The sequence below is a fragment of the Hemicordylus capensis genome, chromosome 6, assembly GCF_027244095.1.
Source record: "Hemicordylus capensis ecotype Gifberg chromosome 6, rHemCap1.1.pri, whole genome shotgun sequence".
Lineage (NCBI taxonomy): Eukaryota > Metazoa > Chordata > Lepidosauria > Squamata > Cordylidae > Hemicordylus > Hemicordylus capensis.
In genome coordinates, this window is record NC_069662.1 from 124,869,954 (window position 1) to 124,889,000 (window position 19,047).

At 44.0% G+C, this 19,047-nt stretch overlaps 1 protein-coding gene across 7 annotated transcripts in view; it reads left to right on the forward strand.

Moving 5' to 3' along the window:
* The window catches only part of ETV1 (ETS variant transcription factor 1), a 110,319-nt gene that overhangs the window by 67,866 nt on the left and 23,406 nt on the right, over positions 1-19,047 (forward strand). For 6 of the 7 annotated variants that reach the window (XM_053264746.1, XM_053264747.1, XM_053264748.1 and 3 more), the window contains one exon: positions 2,599-2,846. In XM_053264746.1, the coding sequence (XP_053120721.1) occupies positions 2,599-2,846 (248 nt within the window). Of the gene's footprint in view, positions 1-2,598; positions 2,847-12,953; positions 13,035-19,047 lie in introns of those variants that run through there. The other variant, XM_053264753.1, reaches the window with a different exon arrangement.

Genomic DNA, 19,047 nt, shown 5'->3' on the forward strand with positions numbered 1-19,047 from the left:
CATATAAATAATAATTACCTTCAGTGTGAGGGTGAAATCTCCGTCTCTCATAGCCCTACCTTCGCCCAATTTTTGCTTGCTTGAATCAAATCAATCAGTACAAGTGACCAAACAGTTTATTGTTTCTGGTTTTATTCATGTCTTTTATTTTTAGATTGCATTTTCTCAACTTCCCATATTAAGATTCAGTTCAGATGTTATAACAAATCTTGTCATGGCTTGATATCCTAGCTTTCCTAGGATTTCCTTGATGAAAGATAGCAATAGCAATAGCACTTACATTTATATACCGCTCTATAGCCGGAGCTCTCTAAGCGGTTTACAATGATTTAGCATATTGCCCCCAACATTCTGGGTACTCATTTTACCGACCTCGGAAGGATGGAAGGCTGAGTCAACCTTGAGCCCCTGGTCAGGATCAAACTTGTAACCTTCTGGTTACAGGGCGGCAGTTTTACCACTGCGCCACCAGGGGCTCATTTGTATTTCCTAGGCTATTTCCTTGTGGACTAACAGTAATTTAAACAAACCATAAAGGCTGCTTGTGTGGAGCTAAGCTGCTCGTGTGGAGCGCTGGGATCCATGCGGATCTTGGTACTCCTGCCCAGCCAAACCCAGCTTCTACGCCCAGCCTTAAGTGGAGGTTAAGGGGGCAAACACGCCCTTAACCCAGCTGCCGAGATCATGTGCGAGCTTGGGCTGCTTGAAGCCCAAGTGCACGTAGAGAAGGGTGCCTAGAGCACCTGTCTTATTGGGTATCTCCCAATACACCGTACACATCGGACAGTGCATTGTGGGAGATACCCAGAGGCTGGGATGCAGTGTCCTGGCCTCCAAAGATCACGCTGCTCCAAGCAGCTTGGATTGTGTGGGTGTGTGGTAGCTTGCCCAGAGAGGAGGCACACCATCGTCGGGAGGGGAATTGGACCCTGCCTCCTATCCCCCGCCTGCCCGAGCACGGGTCATATGATTTGCAGTTTGTTACAACCATGAGAACAACTCATGGATATTGAAGTTTGTTACAATCATGAAAGGAAGCTTTAAATCTCCTCTCTTAAGATGTGAGGAGGGGAGGAAGAGAGAAGGGGAGGAAACATGACTCTGAGACATGTGCCAGGCCAACATTAAACAAACCATTGTCTGTGTTACATTTAAACCAGGCCAGTACAAGCGTTGATACATTATAGTGGCTATGGATCCATTCCCACAGAACAGCCAAACCATAGTTTGACGATCGGACCTCAGGCTTGTGTGCTCCCTCCTGTTCCTCTTCATGTACTCTTATTAACCTGCCTCCCCTTCCTGATCTGGGCAAACCATAATTTGCCATTATATCCAAATTGGGTAAATCATGGTTTGTGTAAACCAATAGTTTGTCTTTAAGCCAGAATTAGAACTCACTTCAAACCAGTTTTGTTTGAACTGTGGTTTGGTTTGCTGACCCGGGAAGTGATAGAGGGAATCAGAATGTGTGAAGAGGGGAAGGGGAGGAGAAAATGCATAAGCCCAGTTTGACCATTGATGTTTACTGACTCAGGCACCCATCTTAATCATATACATGTCTATTCAGAAGTGAGTTCAGTGGAACTTGCTCTCAAAAAGGCATGCATCTCACTGCAGCCTAAGTGTGTTTAATTTTAAAGTGCCCACTAGGCAGGTGTGAACGTCATAGGTGGGTTTTGGCAAGTTTTATCTATTATTTCCAATATGTGGATGATTACACTGGGCTGCTGTAAAGATTATTGAGTATATTGAAGTGCTTTGAATTCCCAGTGTGCTTTATAAATGCTGTTGGTGGTAGTGGTTTTTCTCAGTAAATGTTCTGAACAGTAGTTGAGCTTCTGTTCTCTAAGTTAATACAGAAGCAGTAAGTGTTTTCTGCACATAGTAACCCCCACCCCCGCCCAAACACACTATGTGCCCTTGTGCTTTTCTCTCTTTATGTTAAAACTTGGACAAAAGTTTCATGCAGATAAAATGAAATGTATGGAGCAATTTGGCATGCTCGCTTAAACAAGTGCTTGACTAGTGTTTGAGCCGTGAGTAGAGCATTAGGAAATGATAGCGCACAGGGGCCAAACATTCACCAGATGTCTGTGCTTAATTTTTGATATCTCAATGATCAAAACAAATCTCAACATTGTTGTGAAAGTAGATTGTTTTCTATACTTTGCCCAGCTCACCTTTTGAGTTAATATTAACTGATAGAGGTGGGGGAGCGGGAGAGAGAGGAAGCAAGGAAGAATTCTCAACATGTGCCATGCAGTTTAGTATGGGGAGCCCAATGCATCAGGATATGAAACCCTTCTTGAGGAGTAACTCTCCTTATCATTCTTGGACAGAGTGATGCTCTTTGTGCCGCCTTCTAGACTGACAAGGCATTACTATTATAGGGAAAGTTGTCCTTGGAGAAGGGTTCTGTACCCAAAACACATTACACGTAGTAGCATAAATTGTTTTCCTTACATCCTGTTGAGAGAACTTCCTCTGATTATGGGTACTACTCACATGCATCCAGACTGCCTTCTTTACCCTTCTGGATTCAGTATTAACACCACTTCACATCTCCAACTAGATTCTCTGTGTTTTATATTCTAGATTTCGCCGTCAGCTCTCGGAACCTTGCAATTCATTCCCTCCTTTGCCTGCAATGCCAAGAGAAGGACGTCCAATATACCAACGACAGATGTCTGAGCCAAACATCCCTTTCCCGCCTCAGGGGTTTAAACAGGAGTACCATGATCCAGTGTATGAACACAGTGCTATGGTCGGCAGTTCTGGCAATCAAAACTTTCCCCCTCCTCTGATGATTAAACAGGAACCTAGGGATTTTGCATATGATTCAGGTAGGTAGGAAGTTATTCTTCCTCCTTTTTTGTTCAGTAGGAGGTTGTTTAACAAGGAAATAAGCCTCTTAGGAGAAGAGAACTTTAACATTTGATTCCTGCTTTTCTGGCATAGGTAAGTATGCCAGAAATTGCTTTGTTAAGCCGGTCTCCCGGTCAGCAGCACTGGCATAGCCCAAAGAATCAAGTTGTATTCCACTTATGCTGCCATACAGTCTGTGAGTGTATAGCAACTTCTAAATTGATTGTACTCAAAATGAAACACTTTAGTTACTGAGAAAGAGAACTATGACTCTTTAGTTGTAGACCGCCATGAGATTCTATTAATGGAGGTATATAAATACAACAAATATATAGAACAAATAGTTCAATATGGAGTTATAAAAGCGATCCTCACAATCCTCCCCACAGACTATCGCTGCCTCCTCCCTGGGCAGCTGGATCGGCCACCCACATGATTACCGGCTCCCCCCCCCCCCCCCCGACGCTGAGAGGCTTGTTGTAGTCTGCAGGTCGGGGGTCTCCTTGTGAGTCGCTGCACCGTGGTTACTCACAATCCGGGAAACAGGGTTAATGGAACGCTAACTCTGCTAGCCTTTTTGAGGGGGAATTAGGAGGGCTAGCAGCCGGCAGCTGCGTGGCTCCCGGTGATGCACATGGCCTCTTGAACGTGGGCTGGGCTCCCTTGGCCCGCTTTCAAGTGGTCGTGAGAATAGTTTTATAGTTTCCTTAGACATTGAGCTCTTTGGAGCCCCCTTTAAAAGTAAGTGTGTGTGTGTGTGTGTGTGTGTGTGTGTGTGTGTGTGTGTGTGTGTATAAATCTGAGCATTTTGAGAACTAGAATTAGAACTTTTACATGAATGTAGCCACCTTGATTTTACATAGTCCACACTTCTGTTTTTCTGAATGTATGGTTGTCTAGATATTTTGGAGTTCTGTTATGCTACTTAGATAAATTGATGGTGAATTTGATGGACCATTCTTTTGGTGTGGGTGGTGCGTGGCTTATGACCTGTATCCCAGCTTTCAGTTGCTGAATTTTAAATAATAATTTTCAATAGGAGTGCAATATTTCAGTTAAGGAATGGTTAGCATGTTATAAAAATAAATAATAAATAGGTTAAAGTTCCTATATTTGGTAATCGCCTGGTATCCCAGGAGGTGTCCCATCGAGGGAGCCAAGTAAACCCTAAGGCACACGACCAGGAGGTGGGAACGCTGTGCCAAACTTACCTCCCCCTTAAACAATCCTCCAATGGTGGTGGGAAGCTGGGACAAAGTGTCCTGGCCTCCACGTATTCTACAATGCACCACGCAATGAGTGCAGTGAGTTGGGGGATACCCCCGTGTGTTAGGCACCTGTTTCTGTGTCCGCTCAGACTGCAAGTTGCCTAAATGGTCACACAACCTTGGAACTGGGGTGCTGTGTTTACACCCTTAACCTCGGTAAAAAGCTGGGTCAGGTGGGCGGGTAGCACCAGGATTCACATGCATCCTGGCGCTGCACACAAGAGGCCTAACCCAGGCTGGACTGCCCTAGCCTGGGTTAGGCTGCATGTGAGAACAGCTTTAGTTTCAAGATATTATGCATTCATAGTTGTGCTCCACAGAGCCCCCTTTTTTGGATTAAGAAAGGCCGCTGCAGTCAGGCTTCTGTTACATGGTCAGGTGGGGTTAGATAAAGAAATTTCAAGAGCACTTTCTTCTCAGAATTGATATAAGTTTCTAAGAGAAGGACCAAATGTGCAAATATTTGCCCCAAGTATAAAAGTTTTTCAGAATTTTGGAACTGTTTCTTTTTAATACAGCAGACTTGTAACCAGTGACGCAAAGAAATAAAAAAACAAACAAACTACAGTCTCGGGCACTGCCTCATGCTGTTTATAAGTGCACATATTCAGCTTCCTAAATTTAAGTGGTAAAAAGGCTCCTTTGTCAACATGGTTTTATGTTCTGGCAAGAAAGAAGTAGTGAGCATTTTTGCACATTCTTCTTCTGAACTAGAGCTGTTGCTCATTTGTTTTCATTTATTCATCAGATTTTTTAAAATTACCTTTTCATAAGATTCTTATCTGGTAAAGTGGTATGTGGATTCCTGTTATCCATTGCTGATGTGGGAAGTTTCTCTTTTCATACAAGCACAGCTGCTGACTCTTATTTCTGATGGTCAGAGAAATTCTTGCTTTAAACATTAGCTTAGTTTAGCACTACCAACTCTGTCTGTCCATCCGCCCCCGCCCCCCTAACCTGTTGGAAAATTGTGTATTCTTTCCCCTCTGAATTTTTGGTTTCTAATGGATGCTTGTCGCATAGAATTCTTCCAGAGAACATTATCCCTTTCCTTCCGATTAAAAAGAAATCCCTTATGAATATATTAAGCTGATCTATACAGAATCTGATCATTGGTCTCACTAGCTCAGTATTGTCAGTCAGTAGTTTGCCAGGATAAAACTATTGCCAGTAGTTTGCCAGGATTTCCCAGCCCTATCTGGACATGCCAGGGATTGAACTTCTGTGTGCAAAGTTTGTTCTCTAGCATTGAACTGTGGCCCCTCTACATGCCTCCCGGAACATCCGGTATGGGTGCTGCCAGGGGGCGGGTGGTGGTGGTGGCAAGAGGCACCTTTAAGCACAAATTAATAGGTACTTACCTCCGCTCTGGCTGCAGCTGCAAACTACTCTGAGCAGCACCACGCTGCCCAGCACTCCTTGTGGCAGCATATCAGCTCTGCCACTTACCTGGCTTCAGCGGAGCGCATTCCCCCCCCACCAGTGGCCAGGTGAGTGATGGAGCCGATCCACTGCCACAGGGAGTGCTGGGCAGCGTGGTGCTGCTCAGAGTAGTTTTCAGCTGCAACCGGAATGGAGATAAGCAGCTATTAATTTGTACTTAAAGGTGCCTCTCGCTGCTCCACCTCTCCCAGAAGTGCCCTCACTGGCCACTCTTTCATGTCTCCTGGCATGATATCAGTCCCATGTGCATGGAAGATCTGCAATTTACTGCAGTATACCTGCTATTATCTTGAATAGTCAGTTGGTGCACTTCCTGGTATGGTGTGTGCACACCTGGGACAGCAAGGCAGGGCTCCATTGGGACCTATTGTGGTCCCTCTATGCACATCCTGGGAAGGATTGTGCCTTTCCATTTTTTTGTCTTCATAAAAACTTGGATATTTCTCACTCTAAGAAGTTTGTTCCTGATTGGCCCCTTATTTCTACCAATTTCTAGAAACGTTAGGAGTTGATCTTTCGGTAGCGGTGATGAAGAATTAGTTCTAAAAATGAACTGACAGTGTAGGGGTAGCCATGAAAAATGGATTTGTGGCCTCACAGTACTTGTATTGGCTTCAGAGTCACTGCATTTAAATTGACATATGTACACAACATAAGTTGCAATCAACAGCTATGGTCTGTTGCCATCTCTCCACTAGCAACCATCATTTCCCTCATCCTTGCTAAGAGTATGTTACATTACATCTTTTACAGGGCTATTTATTTGCAACTGAGTCATCAAAATAAATTGATTTTATTATGCCTATGGATGTTTGGGGATAAGTCACACTGAAAAATAGCTTGCATAATATTACTTTGCTGTCCAGATAAAAATGAAAAAAATCTGTCTTTCAAGAACATTATACTAAGATGTTCCTTCTGGGATATTTTGAAAGAGCCTCATAACTGCTGATTGCTTTTGAGCACTGTATTCTTACCCATTTTGGAAATCTGGTGAATGAAAACCATTATTATGGAATGATTATAACTCTATTAAAACATGACATTAATTATGACATCGGAAATGGCAGATCAATTAGTTGTAATTGTAATTGCAGGTATGCAATTTCTATTGCAGAATGTTGAGATAATGGAACATAGAAAAAAAGAAAAATGTCAACAGAGTAGAAGCTGCTTTAGTTTTCCACCCATCCTAGGAGCCATACTGTGCGGAAATTAAGAAATATAAAATAAGGCAGGGTCTTTGATTTGGCTAATTTCAATTGGAGGAGGAATATATTGGCTTTTAAGTTACACAAAATTCTTTGCAACAAGGAGTTCTAGGTAATTCAATAACGTGCATGTTTTTATTAGCAACTGAATTTGGTACATCTAAGATATTGCTTTGCTTATGTTTACTTTTTTTCTTTTTGACAACTATCAATACCATGTGTCCCTTCAGTTAGTAACAGAACATATCTCCAGTCAGCCATCTTGAATAACCATTTGTTGAGTGGTTGTGCAGCTGTTCCAGGCACACCTGGATACAGCCATACTGCTAGTTTTCTAGTCCTCTGTCACTTGGGATTTTAATTTGAATAAGGCTTTGGGACCGAACTTTTCACTTTGATCAGTTTTATCTCTGCTTAGAGAACAGATGGGCAACTTGTAGCCTGTTGTGATGTTTAGGCCTGTTGATCGTGAGGTAATGGTCCTGACTGTGATATCTAGCAAGTTAGTTGGACTTGTCTTGAATTGTTCAGTTCATTTTTACAAAGATCTCAAAGGTTTGTGATGAGCAGCTGTCTTCCCCTGGAATCTTTTCTGTAGGATCTGCAAGATTCCAACCTTTTCCATGCATACATGAGAATGCTGGGTGAGGCATACAAATATATAGTGTTACTGGATATTAGTATGTGGGTGGCATACAGCTAGGCCTCTCATTTTAAACCGCCTTAGGATTGTTTTTAATGAAAGGCGGTATATAAATGCAACAATAAATAAATAAAATTTTAATTTGATGCAGTTCTCCAGTATTATTATTACTTTTAAAATACCCAAATTGGCTATTAAGTAGCTTAGCTTGCTTAAGGTGGCTTAGAAGTTACAAATAGGTACAGAGAGTAGAATTGTTGGATTGGTGCATTTCTTTTTCTTTAATTTTTGCAGTTCTGGTGTAATACGTAAAATAAAAAAAAATGAATGTGTTGTGCATCTCCACCACACTGGTTTCTGTTTAAACTTGTGTGTTCTCTGTTAATGGTATCTTGTGTCATGGTGGGAGACTGGATGTAAATGACTACACTAAAGATGAATATAGACAAGAATGAACGAATGACAATTGGTGAATTTTTGTTCTTAGAGTGCAGGGTGAACAGAGTGTTTCCTGTCTCTTGATAGAGTTCAGTGTCCCCATGGTTAAAACATACTTGTGGATCCATTGAGGGTACACACACACACACACACGCACACACCCTAACCTAGACTAGGGCAGCCCAGACTGGGCTATGCTGTGCATGTGAAGTGCCTGGCGCAGTATCCTCATAGAGTATGGAAGGCAACAGGGAGTTGATAAAGATGCTGGACACAGGTGTAATGCACTACTGGTGAATCTCTCCCCCAAAGAGACAAGCTACATGTTTTGTTCCTGCTGAAGTGCCTGAAGAATCCTCAACTGCTAACTTGGCAAAGAGGCTCCTTTTTAACGTGGTGATTCTCTTTATTTAGCAGGGGGAGAGCAACTGGCCCTATCCAGCCCCAGCACAGCATCCCTCCAGCCCTTTGGGAACAGGGAGCCATCTTATTTATTTATTTTTTCTCTGTTTAAACCGCCCTGAGCCATTTTTGGAAGGGAGGTATAGAAATCAAATAAATAAATAAAATAAAATAAAGTAAGCCCCCCAAATATACTGCATTACAGTGGTCCAGCTCTGAGGTTATGAAAAAAATGAATGATTGCTACTAAATCCAAAGCTGCAAGAAGAGGCTATATAGTCTTCTCAAGTGGAGTTAAGACACAGTCCTGATAAATACCACAAATTGAGATCCAGATGATAGACTGAGGTCTTTTTACATGACCTTGCTGGAGAGGGCAGGCGGGCTGTGGGAAAGCAGTAGCACGCCTGTCTTTCCTAGCAGATGAGCAGCCACCACCAGCCTCCCCTCTGCCACACCACATGCCCACACAAGCAGTGGTGCAGCGGGGGGAGTAGCTGGGAGCGGGAGGACTTCTCCCTCCCGCATCCCAGGGTGCCCTGGGGCATGAGCATGGCGACTGATCTCATTAGAGCAGCCACCGTGCTCAGCTGTGGGGAACCCAGTGGCATACTGATCTACAAAGCCCCAAATGGCTTGGGAATGACACACTTTCAATACTGCCACAGGAGAACTGTGGGAACATGGTCCCTTCAAGCGATATTCTAAGCCCCTTTCTTAAATTTTTATAGCAATAGCACTTACATTTATATACCTCTCTATAGCCGGAGCTCTCTAAGCGGTTTACAATGATTTAGCATATTGCCCCCAACATTCTGGGTACTCTTTGATATTTATTTATCTTTGATATTTTAAAAGAGAGAGAGAGACTGAAAGAGGCAGAGATTGAGAGGGGCTCAGTTCAGATTATCTTCCATAGTTCTGCTCTGTAGTTGTGTTAATGCAGCCTACAGTCATATCAGCATTTGTGTGTGTGTGTGTGTGTGTGTGTGTGTGTGTGTGTGTGTGTTTATTTATTTATTTATTTTGCACCTGCATCGTACTCCTGACTCGTGCCACCTTATGATCAATTGTAATCCTGAGATCTTTTTTTACAGGTGGCACTGCCAAGAGCCAGGAATCCCCTATTTCAAGGGTAGCTAGCCTGTGGTTCTCCAGATGTCACTGAACTTCAACTCTCCCCAGGTGTAATAACTTGTTGGGAGTGCTGGGAGTTATAGTTCAGCAACCTCTGGAGAGCTGCACATTGCCTACCCTTGTCTATTCTATCTGTGCATTTAATTGTGTGCTCTCTTTCTCTGTGTGTGTGTGCACATGCGTGCGTAAAGTTGAGAAGCAACTGAAAAAAGCTATCAGCAAGCCTCCATGTATCGCTTTCCATCAACCACATAATCTATGCAGGCTATTAGTGAGAGCTGTCCTAAAAACACTGATCAGCAATGCTGGATCACACTGTTGTCAATCCAACCATTGCATTACTTGTAGTTTTCTAAAGGATACCATCACCTTTTAGCAGTACTGTTACCAAGAGTGTCTATCACATCAGACATTGCCTCACCTGGCAAATGCAATATGTAGGCAATAAATCCATAGACCTGAAGACACGTTTCAGGAACCACAAATCCACCATTTTAACAAAGAAATTAGAACAACCTGTGGCCAGACATTTCAGCTTGGGCAACCATAATCTCACTGATATGGAAATACTTCCTATTGAGCAACATTCTGTGAGATGCTGGACAAACAAATGAGAAAATTTTTGTGTATATAGGCTCAGGTTCCTCATACCTAATGGATCTAATTTGGAAGCTAATACTCAAAATCCATATACAACATCTGTCCATTTTCCCCCTCTGTCACCTGCCTTGGAATTCAGCTAAAACAGCATTTTTAACTGTCACCTTGTGAGCCGTAGGTTTGGGTTTTAAAAACATTCATCCATTACTGATGAAGTCAGGAGCTGAAATGTTCATGTAAAAATTGTCCTACTCTTTATTGTTGGTCATCTTTTTTTTGTGTGGGGGGGTGCATGTGTAAAATTTGCCAAAGTACATACGTTTGCTTTTGTCTGTAAATTTCATTTTGCTAGTTTCAGCCCACTCTGCCATTCTTCTGAGGTGTTGGCTATCCCTTCCAGTTTTGGGTCATCTGTATATTTGACAAGGGCTCCCTTCATCCATTCAACTTGTACAGATTTTGAAGAATGTCAGACCCAGAATAAAAGCTTGTGGTAGTTTACATAGAGTCATTGATGAGCCAACCCTTTTGAGTATGGTTTTTCAAGCAGTTGTGAATTCACCTGATGGGATTCACAACTTGTTAAGCAAAATATTATGGATTACTTTGTCAAATGCTTTGTTGAAATTGAGATAAATTATGTCCACGGCATTTCCATAAGCCACTAAGCCAATCAACGAATGAGATAAGATTAGTCTGTAGGAATTATTCCTGATAAATCTACTCTGGGCTCTGCTAATCACTGCTTTGTTATCAAGATGCTTACAGATTGACAGCTTTATAAAAGCATAAAAGCCTTGCAATTAACCTGCCAAACTTTGACTCTCCTTCTTCAGAGGAATTATTTTGGGTGGCACTGGTGGGCTTATTTTTATTTTATTTTATTTTATTTTATCGTGCCTCAGCAATGGTGACTTTAGCCATGCTTGAAGTACTGGTAATGTTTTCCCTTGAGAAAGTGTCAAAAATGATCCAGTGATGTGACCCTACCTTTCCAGACTTGATCCCCTTGCTGTCATGAGTACCTTTCTAGACTTCAGCCCATTGCATGCCCCAGGGAGCTCACAACTTCAGCAGTCTCTACTGGGAGAATATGCAGAGGAACTGCTAACTCCCCCAGACCTCTGCCCACAGGTGGAGGTAAACTTGGAGTAGCAACTTTGGAGAGGCTGAAGTAAGAGCTAAGTAATGATAGTCTCCTAGCTTGTATCTCTATGTAGTCTCTTCCTATGGTCCTTTCTCACATGTTCCAAAGTTTTAATAGATGAGTTTCTTTTATTAATGCGTTTTTCTTTATATTCTCTAATCTCTATAAAAGAATACTTAATGAAAAGTATGTCGTACTATGAAGCTGAATTTCTTTTCCCTTTGATTGGCATGTTTAATATTAGGGACAAGGTTATTCCCGTACAAATCCCTTCTAGTTATCTTCTGCACCTCCCATAAATCTGTCTCTGCTGTACTCCATTTCTTAGGGATTCTCCAGTTTCCCATTTGTACTGTTGTTGTGTTGACATTTAGTTTAGGTTGATAAGCAGTGGTAACTGCTTACTGTAAATAGCAGCAGTGACTGTCCTCAGTGCAGAGGAGTTTATATCCATGTTGCAAAAAGTTTGCTTTAGTTTTGATTGCTGTTGCCCTTTTACCCTCAGAGTATCTTGAAACAGGCCACTACATTTTGCTATCCACAGCTTCTGTATAGTTGTCTGTGTTAAGTCTCATCATTTTGCTTTGTAATTGCTCCTAAATCCAAACAAAAAGTCTTCATTTGTGTGCATGTGAGAACTCAGTTTCTTCATATTGTCCTTTTGAGCCTTTGGGACAACTTGAGCCTGTGGGTCAGGTTTCATTGCTTCAGCACAAAGCAGGATCCTATGCTGTATGAACAAACAGAGCAAATTAATTCTGGCTTGCTTGACACTGAAAAGGCTAAATCTCCTATATTGCTAAACATTTTTGATACAAAAACGCCCTTGCACAAGGGATCCAAGCTGCTCAATCAGTTCGTAATGTAGGGAGGAATTTGTGTAGGGAGTTTGTCTGTTATGAGGATTCCTGCACAAGGTCCCAGAATATAGCCAGATAGTAAGGTTGTTCTCATGACCAGAGATTCCTGGGAAGAAGAGGGTTAATCCAGGAATCTCTCATCATCTGGGCCATTGGGAGTCCTCTCAACCCAGCAGCTTCAAGCCTGGGTAGCCCAGATCCGTTATCCAGGCTAAAAGTGAAGTAGGAGCAAAACAGAGCCCCCCCCTTCCTCTTGTTCTGATTGTCTGTGCAGCTGCTGCTTTTAAATGGCTCCTGGGTGCTTTCCAGATTAGACCCTGCAATGGGGGTCACGTCATATCTTGGAAGTGTGCTTCCACGCTTCCTGCGTTGTGACACCGCAGGCCTATGTGGACAGCAGGGTGCCGTTCACATTTCCAATGCCTTGTTTTGAATTTAATTGCTGCGATACAGAGCTAGGAAGTTATATATTTGGCATTAAAAACTTGCTGTTTCTTCAGGTTGTTAGTTTCTGTGAGACTGCTTCCCCTGCTGTTTACATTTTTGAATGCAACTTGCCTGAACCGAGGCATCTTGCTGCTGTTGAGCAGCTAGTCTGGAAAGTGCCTTGGGCAACCAGCGGCCATGCTTGCTACAAATTTTTGAGGCTTGTGAGGTCAGGGAGAGGAGCAATGTTGCTCTACTGGAGGCTGCCTCTCCTCCGCTTGTGTGGTGCATGGTGGGATACTGTAGGACCCAGCTTGGTCTCCCCCCCCACCCCCAATCTCACCTGTAGAGATCATTTATGCCATTCCTGTGGGTGTACGAGTGGCAGAGCCGTGAACAGGTTCTGGGAGCAGGAAGATAGGATCCTGCCTTCCTTCTAGTCCCCCCACCCTCTGGCTTTTGGTCATGTAAACAAACTTGGTGTGTGATACTGTAACCTTGCGGAAGTTAAGAAGGCCTGGGTCTGCATGGGTGACTCCCATATTCATGAACACCTTGAATTCTGCTACAGATGAAAGATGATATATAAATGTAAGGAAAAATTGCCTGCACCTTCATAAGGTTTGCCTCATGCTTTGAGAACAGTGATCACCAGGGGCGGAGTGGGCCCACAAGGTTGGAGTGGGCCCAGAGACAAGATTTTAAAATGGGCCTCCCTTCACTGAAGCTCAGCTCATGAAGTAAAGAAATAGTAAATGAGGCTGATTAATGATAACAAAAAGCTATACACACACACACACACACCCTATGTTTTGTAAATTGTGGATGATGCAAGTCATTTAATGGTACTAGAGAAAGACATGCTGTTCTGGTAGCTCCAGGTCTTAACACTCACATCAGTTTCGGAGGATGAATACAAGGAAGCCCGGGTGGGTGTGCAGCTGGGGGAGCCAGTCATGTGACTTGCCTCAGGGGTGGGGGCCAAGGCAGTGGGCCCCCAGACAACTGTCTCCCCTTACCCTATTATAGTTACGCCCCTGGTGATCACACTTTCTCAGAACATCAGAAGAAATGAATCTGAGAGAAATATAGACTTGAATTTGAATCCTTATGAAGCTCAAAGTGCAACATTGGGTCAATTATTTATTTTTCACCATGACTTACCTCACAGGGTGGTTGTGAGTATAAAAATAACAATGCACACCACCTGAGCTCCTTGGAGGAAGAGTGGGATATAAATAGTGTGTTACCTTGAGGCTGTAGTCTTCTATCCATGGACATTAATCTCACACCAAACATCTTTATTGAGGCTTATTCTGGCAGCTTTAAGAAGCAAAATGTATGGACAGCAAGCTTTACTCATTGCTGCATTAACAAATAAGAATTAGTTGTCACGGGAATTGTGTGTGGTATAATGAGAGCATTGTGGAGTTTGAAGCAGGTTATTTCACTTTGACAGTGTCTTTCTGGGTAATTATCTCCTTCCTCTGCCCCCACCCTAAGTTCTCTCAGCTGAAAAGTTATTGTTACAAGATTTTTTTAAAGGTATAACTGCACCCATAAAATCTATTGCCCTTCTGTAGAGAATGCTGTATCATTTCTAATAGGCAATAGCCATAAGTTTTGTCTGAAACCCCCCCCCACCTGCTTTATTATTTTTCTTCTTCAAAGAAACGGATAAATATCCCTTGAATCTACAGTTACAGTAAGTGGCCCTGGCTAATGATTTGATTTGAGAATTGAGAATACAGTCTGGATTTACTCTTTGTGCATTAACGCAGGTCAAATGGACACCGGCTGCATTTTAAATCAGTAATGGAAGGCTGAAGCTTGTCTTAAACCAATCACATCAGCCTTACCCAAGACTGACTGATCCCTAGAGGCTGAGCCCAGTAAGCAAAGCTTTTATATGAATGAGCTGCGTGCAGCCTGGAGTTTCATTCATAAAATGGATGCTGAAAGGGAAAAGGGGGTTGGCGGGGAGAACACACACATTGGAATGTCCATTTATACAGAGCTGAAGGGTGTAGTGTTCCATCAGCTGCTGCTTTTTCCCGTTGACTAGAAGCAATGATTAATGCTCACTGGCCGCCTCTGCATGTAACTTGACACCAGTTATGGCCTTGGTGTGTTTCTAATGTATGGTGAATGAGAAGGCTGCATTCTCCAATCAGAAACATAAACAGGAACTGGTTGGTCTGAATTCCATTCAAATATGTCACTTCAGCCAGGCAGTGTTTGTAGAACTTAAGTTTTTACAAGTAAAGGACGGGATGGAGGAAGAGGCTAAAGAGTGTGGCGCAGATGTGTGTTTGCAGCCAAAGCTTGCAAAGGGGGAAAAGAGAAACCTCCTTGTATTTTTTTTTTCCTTATAAAGAAGTTAAGCTGCAAGCTGTTTAAAAGTTTGTCCCAAATGACAAAAACACATATAATATGTAAAGAGGTTAAAAACAGAGAGCCACCAGTTCGGAGAAGAAGTTACATGAAATACGGGGGGTCTCTCTCTCTCCTTCCCTCCCTCCCCATTTTGGTTCAGCTGTCAACAACAGAAAAACTAACCTTTTGTTGAAGGAAGCTGCTGTTGCCTAATGTGTTTTCTGAAAACCGGATGTCAGGATGATGCCAGAGTAAACCAGCAGTTCACTATAGAAAGCAATCTGGTGTATTTCAGGGAGGAAAACTGTGGTTTTTATTTTGTGTGTGTTTTGGTTTCTTTTGGAATTGCTTTAGCCAAATTAGATTACAATTTGCAGTTTGTTGCCAGATGAGAGGTAGGGATTAAGTTCTCTTTCGAAGAAGCCTGGCTTTTGTATTTATTGGCATCTGTCATAATGCAGCGTTCCTGTTACTCTGAATTAATTTTAATTTTTAATTTAATTTAATTTAACAGAGACTCTTTTTTTGCATCCTCCTTTTAATGTGATCCTGATGTCCCTGCCACAGTATTTGGAATATACACAAGGAGTGGAGTGCTCACAATACTTGGGTATTAGAATGTATTTTAAAAAATAAAATGCTGTAGGCCAACAATTACATTTATCCAGCAATTATTTATGGTTATCCGAATTCCAGTGCAATCATGGTGTACCACCATTCGCACAAGCTTCTGTGCCATAAAACTAGTATAGCAAATAGCTAAGTGCAAACTGGTGTGCAAGTAGAAAAGTGTGCAAATAGTATCTTAGCAACAAATTTGCTAAGGGGCCTTAGTAAAGCCACTGGGGCTATTCTTACGATCACAAAAATCGGGCTAGGAAAATCCTAGCCCGATTTTTGTGATTGTCAGAACCACCGGGCTCGCAGCCAAGCCCGGTGGTTCTGGAGCGGCTAATCCGCTCCTGTAGCCGCCCCTTAGCCCGGGTTTGCGGAGCAAGCGCTCCGCAAACCCGGGCTATCTGCTTGTGAGTAGCTGTGGCGCGGCTCTGCGGCGTGGCTACTTGTGAGTAGACCCCCGGCCGGGAGGCTTAGAAGCAGTCTCCCCAGTATGCCCTGCGCGCTCGCGCAGGGCATACTGGGGCTTCTGTGGGCCGCGTGGCCCCCGAGCTCCCCAGCCCCCGCCGGCTCAGCCTCGGAGCCGGCCATCGTGTGGGTGGCCGATCCGGCCGCCCAGGGCTCCCTGCCTGCTCATGAGCGGGGAGAGCGGGCTTAGCCCGCTCCTCCCACTCACCGCTAGGAACCGGGTCTCACTGATCATGAGACCCGGTCCATTGTCTCTCATTGGCTGAATTTGGACATAACATGAAATGGGAGTTAAACAGGACAGAGGTTGGAACTCTGTTACATCCAAATGCATGCAACTACAGTTTCGAGTGAAAAGTGACCTGCGATTTGTCTCACCAAACTCCAGTTTGATCCTTTGGTTTGCACTAAGGTTTGCCACTGAAACCAGAGGTTTGGCCGCCAAAATGTTACTTCCGTATGTGGATGGTGCCATAACCGCAGTTCTGTGTAGTTTTTGGAACCGCGATCATAGAGACGGTGGCTCAGATACACCCGGGATCGCACCCACTCCATGCAAGTGGTGTTTCTTGCTGGCCGCCTCTCGGAGCACTTGCCCCGCCCCTTCTGTCTCCAATCTAGAAAGCAGTTTCTCGGTGACAGGGACACTTCCATGTCCTATCCTAAGCTTGTCAGTCCATCAAGTGGCAAAGTCACGCAAGGGCATGCCCTCTTCCCACTCTGTCCCTTGCTTCCCCTCTCCTGGCAAGCAGGAGGGAAAGGGGAAAGGATGACAAGATGGGCACTAAGTGCTTTGCTCCCCGAGATTGAAGTGATAATGATGTATGTTCACAAGCACAAACACTGCAGGTGGCAACATAAGCAGGGCACCCCATTACAGTGCTATGACAGCGATATATGTTAGGGCAGGGACAGCAGGGGTCAAGTTTGAAAGGCAATCACAACCAGGAATTCTTCAACAGCCAATTTCTGTTTCTCCCCACAATTAAGTTGGAGAAGGGAGGCTCAGCCCCTTCTCCTTGGGGATACCTGTGTGGCCCCTAGACTTACTCATGAGAAGGGCTAGGAGCAGGAGCAGCATTGCCAGTACTGAGAGGGGAGATTCCTCATGAGGGGGCAGGAGTGTCAGGCAGAATTGGTAATAATGTGCAAAGCTTCCCAAGGGAGAAGGGGGTTGCAGTGCAAAATTTCTATCACTTACCAGAGAGAATGGGGGCCCCATGCAAGCGGGGGGCCCTTTGCTGGCTCGACTCAACTCATGAGCATGTTGTTGAGAAGACTTAGTGTGTTCTACCCTATGGTCATGCCCAGTAGACTGGTCCTCTCATGAGAGTACAAGTCAGCTGGCAGCAAGCTGTCAGGGGAGCAGAAGTGTGGTTTGGTCTGCATGGCCTGCTTTACTGGGGTGAGCCCTTGCAAGAACACCCTAGATCATGGCAGGACAGAACCCCTCAGGATCCTTTGCTCTCCCTCATATACGTATCCCTTCCTAGAAAGTCACCGAGGCTCTTCTCACAATTAGTGAAAAGAGCTTCTGGCAGGTCTGTGGGGAGATAGCCAGCCACTGGTCTATCCTGCTCTCACTGCAGATGAGCAGCCACCAAGCCCTCGGCAGCCGGATCGGCCACCCACACAACTGCTGGCTCCATCACGGAGCCGGTGGAGGCTGCGGGGATCGGGGGGCCACCTGTCCCGCAGAAGTTCCAGGATGCCCTGCAAGAGTGTGTGGGACATTCTGGAGAGACCCCCCCCCGAGGCTGGGAGGTTGGCTGCAGCCTCCCAGCCGGGGGTCTACTCATGTGTTGCTATGGCAGCACACAAGCAAAAAAATGAGGTTAATGGAGCACTTGCTCCATTGACCTCATTTAAGGAAAGGGGGAATTAGGCGAGCCCATGAGCCTGGTGGTTCCGATGATTAGTAGAAAGCTGGCTAGGTTCCCTTAGCCTACTTTCTACTGATCGTGGGAATAGCTTCATCATGTTCCCCTCCCTTTCCTGAGTAAAAGGGAAATAGTGTCCCCCCCCCATGACCTCCCCCAGAAATTGTGCTTGTATGGGGCAGTTTTGTTGTGGGGCTCTTAAGAGGTTGGTGGTGCTATCTCTGTCAGAAGGAGGGTTTGCATCATGGCATGACATTTAAAGGAATTTAAAAGCCCTTTCCATGCAGCAGGCGGGCCGTTCCAAAAAGTCATGATCGTGCTCAGCATGCCTCCTTTAAGATCGTGGCCAGTGGCTGCCGCTCTGGTGACATTCTGACACTTGCCCATAGTCTGGCGATGCAAGTGCCACGGAGCTTGCTGAGATTGGGAGGGGTGTCCCTCTCCTGAAACCGGAGATTGCCTGACTGCAGTTGGACGAACGTCTGTGATGCGATTTACGATTTGAAATTGAAACGGCAGTTTTGTCAACCTACAGTTTTGCATTCTATGTGAATGCGGCCTCAGCCCCACCCCGCCCCGCCCCGCCCCCAACAGTCTTCAGTACAAAAATAATACTGGCCTACATTACAAGGTCATTGTAAAAGGTTGCTTTCACACACACACACACACACACACACACACACACACACACACACACACACACACACACTCTGAACACTCTAAATGTTCTATATAAGTACTAGATAGACCAATATGTCATCAGGTGTCTTGGGGAACACACACACATGCATTTAAATAATGAAAATATTCAGCACACAAGTATTTATAATTTGTTTGTTTGTTTCTTCAGTGGTAGGATGTGGTGTTTGTGTGGATTCTTGTGCATGCAGATTGGGGTTCTCAATTAAAACAAAAGGAGCAGAACCTGGTCATGAGGGAAGTGGATGCATGCTTTTGAACAAACACAAATCTCAGGATCAAGATGACTATATAAAGTTAACTATATAGAGGACAGACTATACAGAGTTAATGGAATACATTGGTTGGTTAAGGGAGGAACTGGATATGTTTGATTTATATTCAGCTTTTTTATTTTTTAAAAATCACAAATAAAAATTATCTTTCTGCTCTTTTCTAGATATCTGTATCATACTCATTGGCTTACATTTTAAGTTGCTCTAAAGATAATCTAATCTGTTTTCACTAATTGTGGTTATTCTCCCCATCCTAAAATTGGCTTTCTCCAAATTGTCTACCTGCACAAT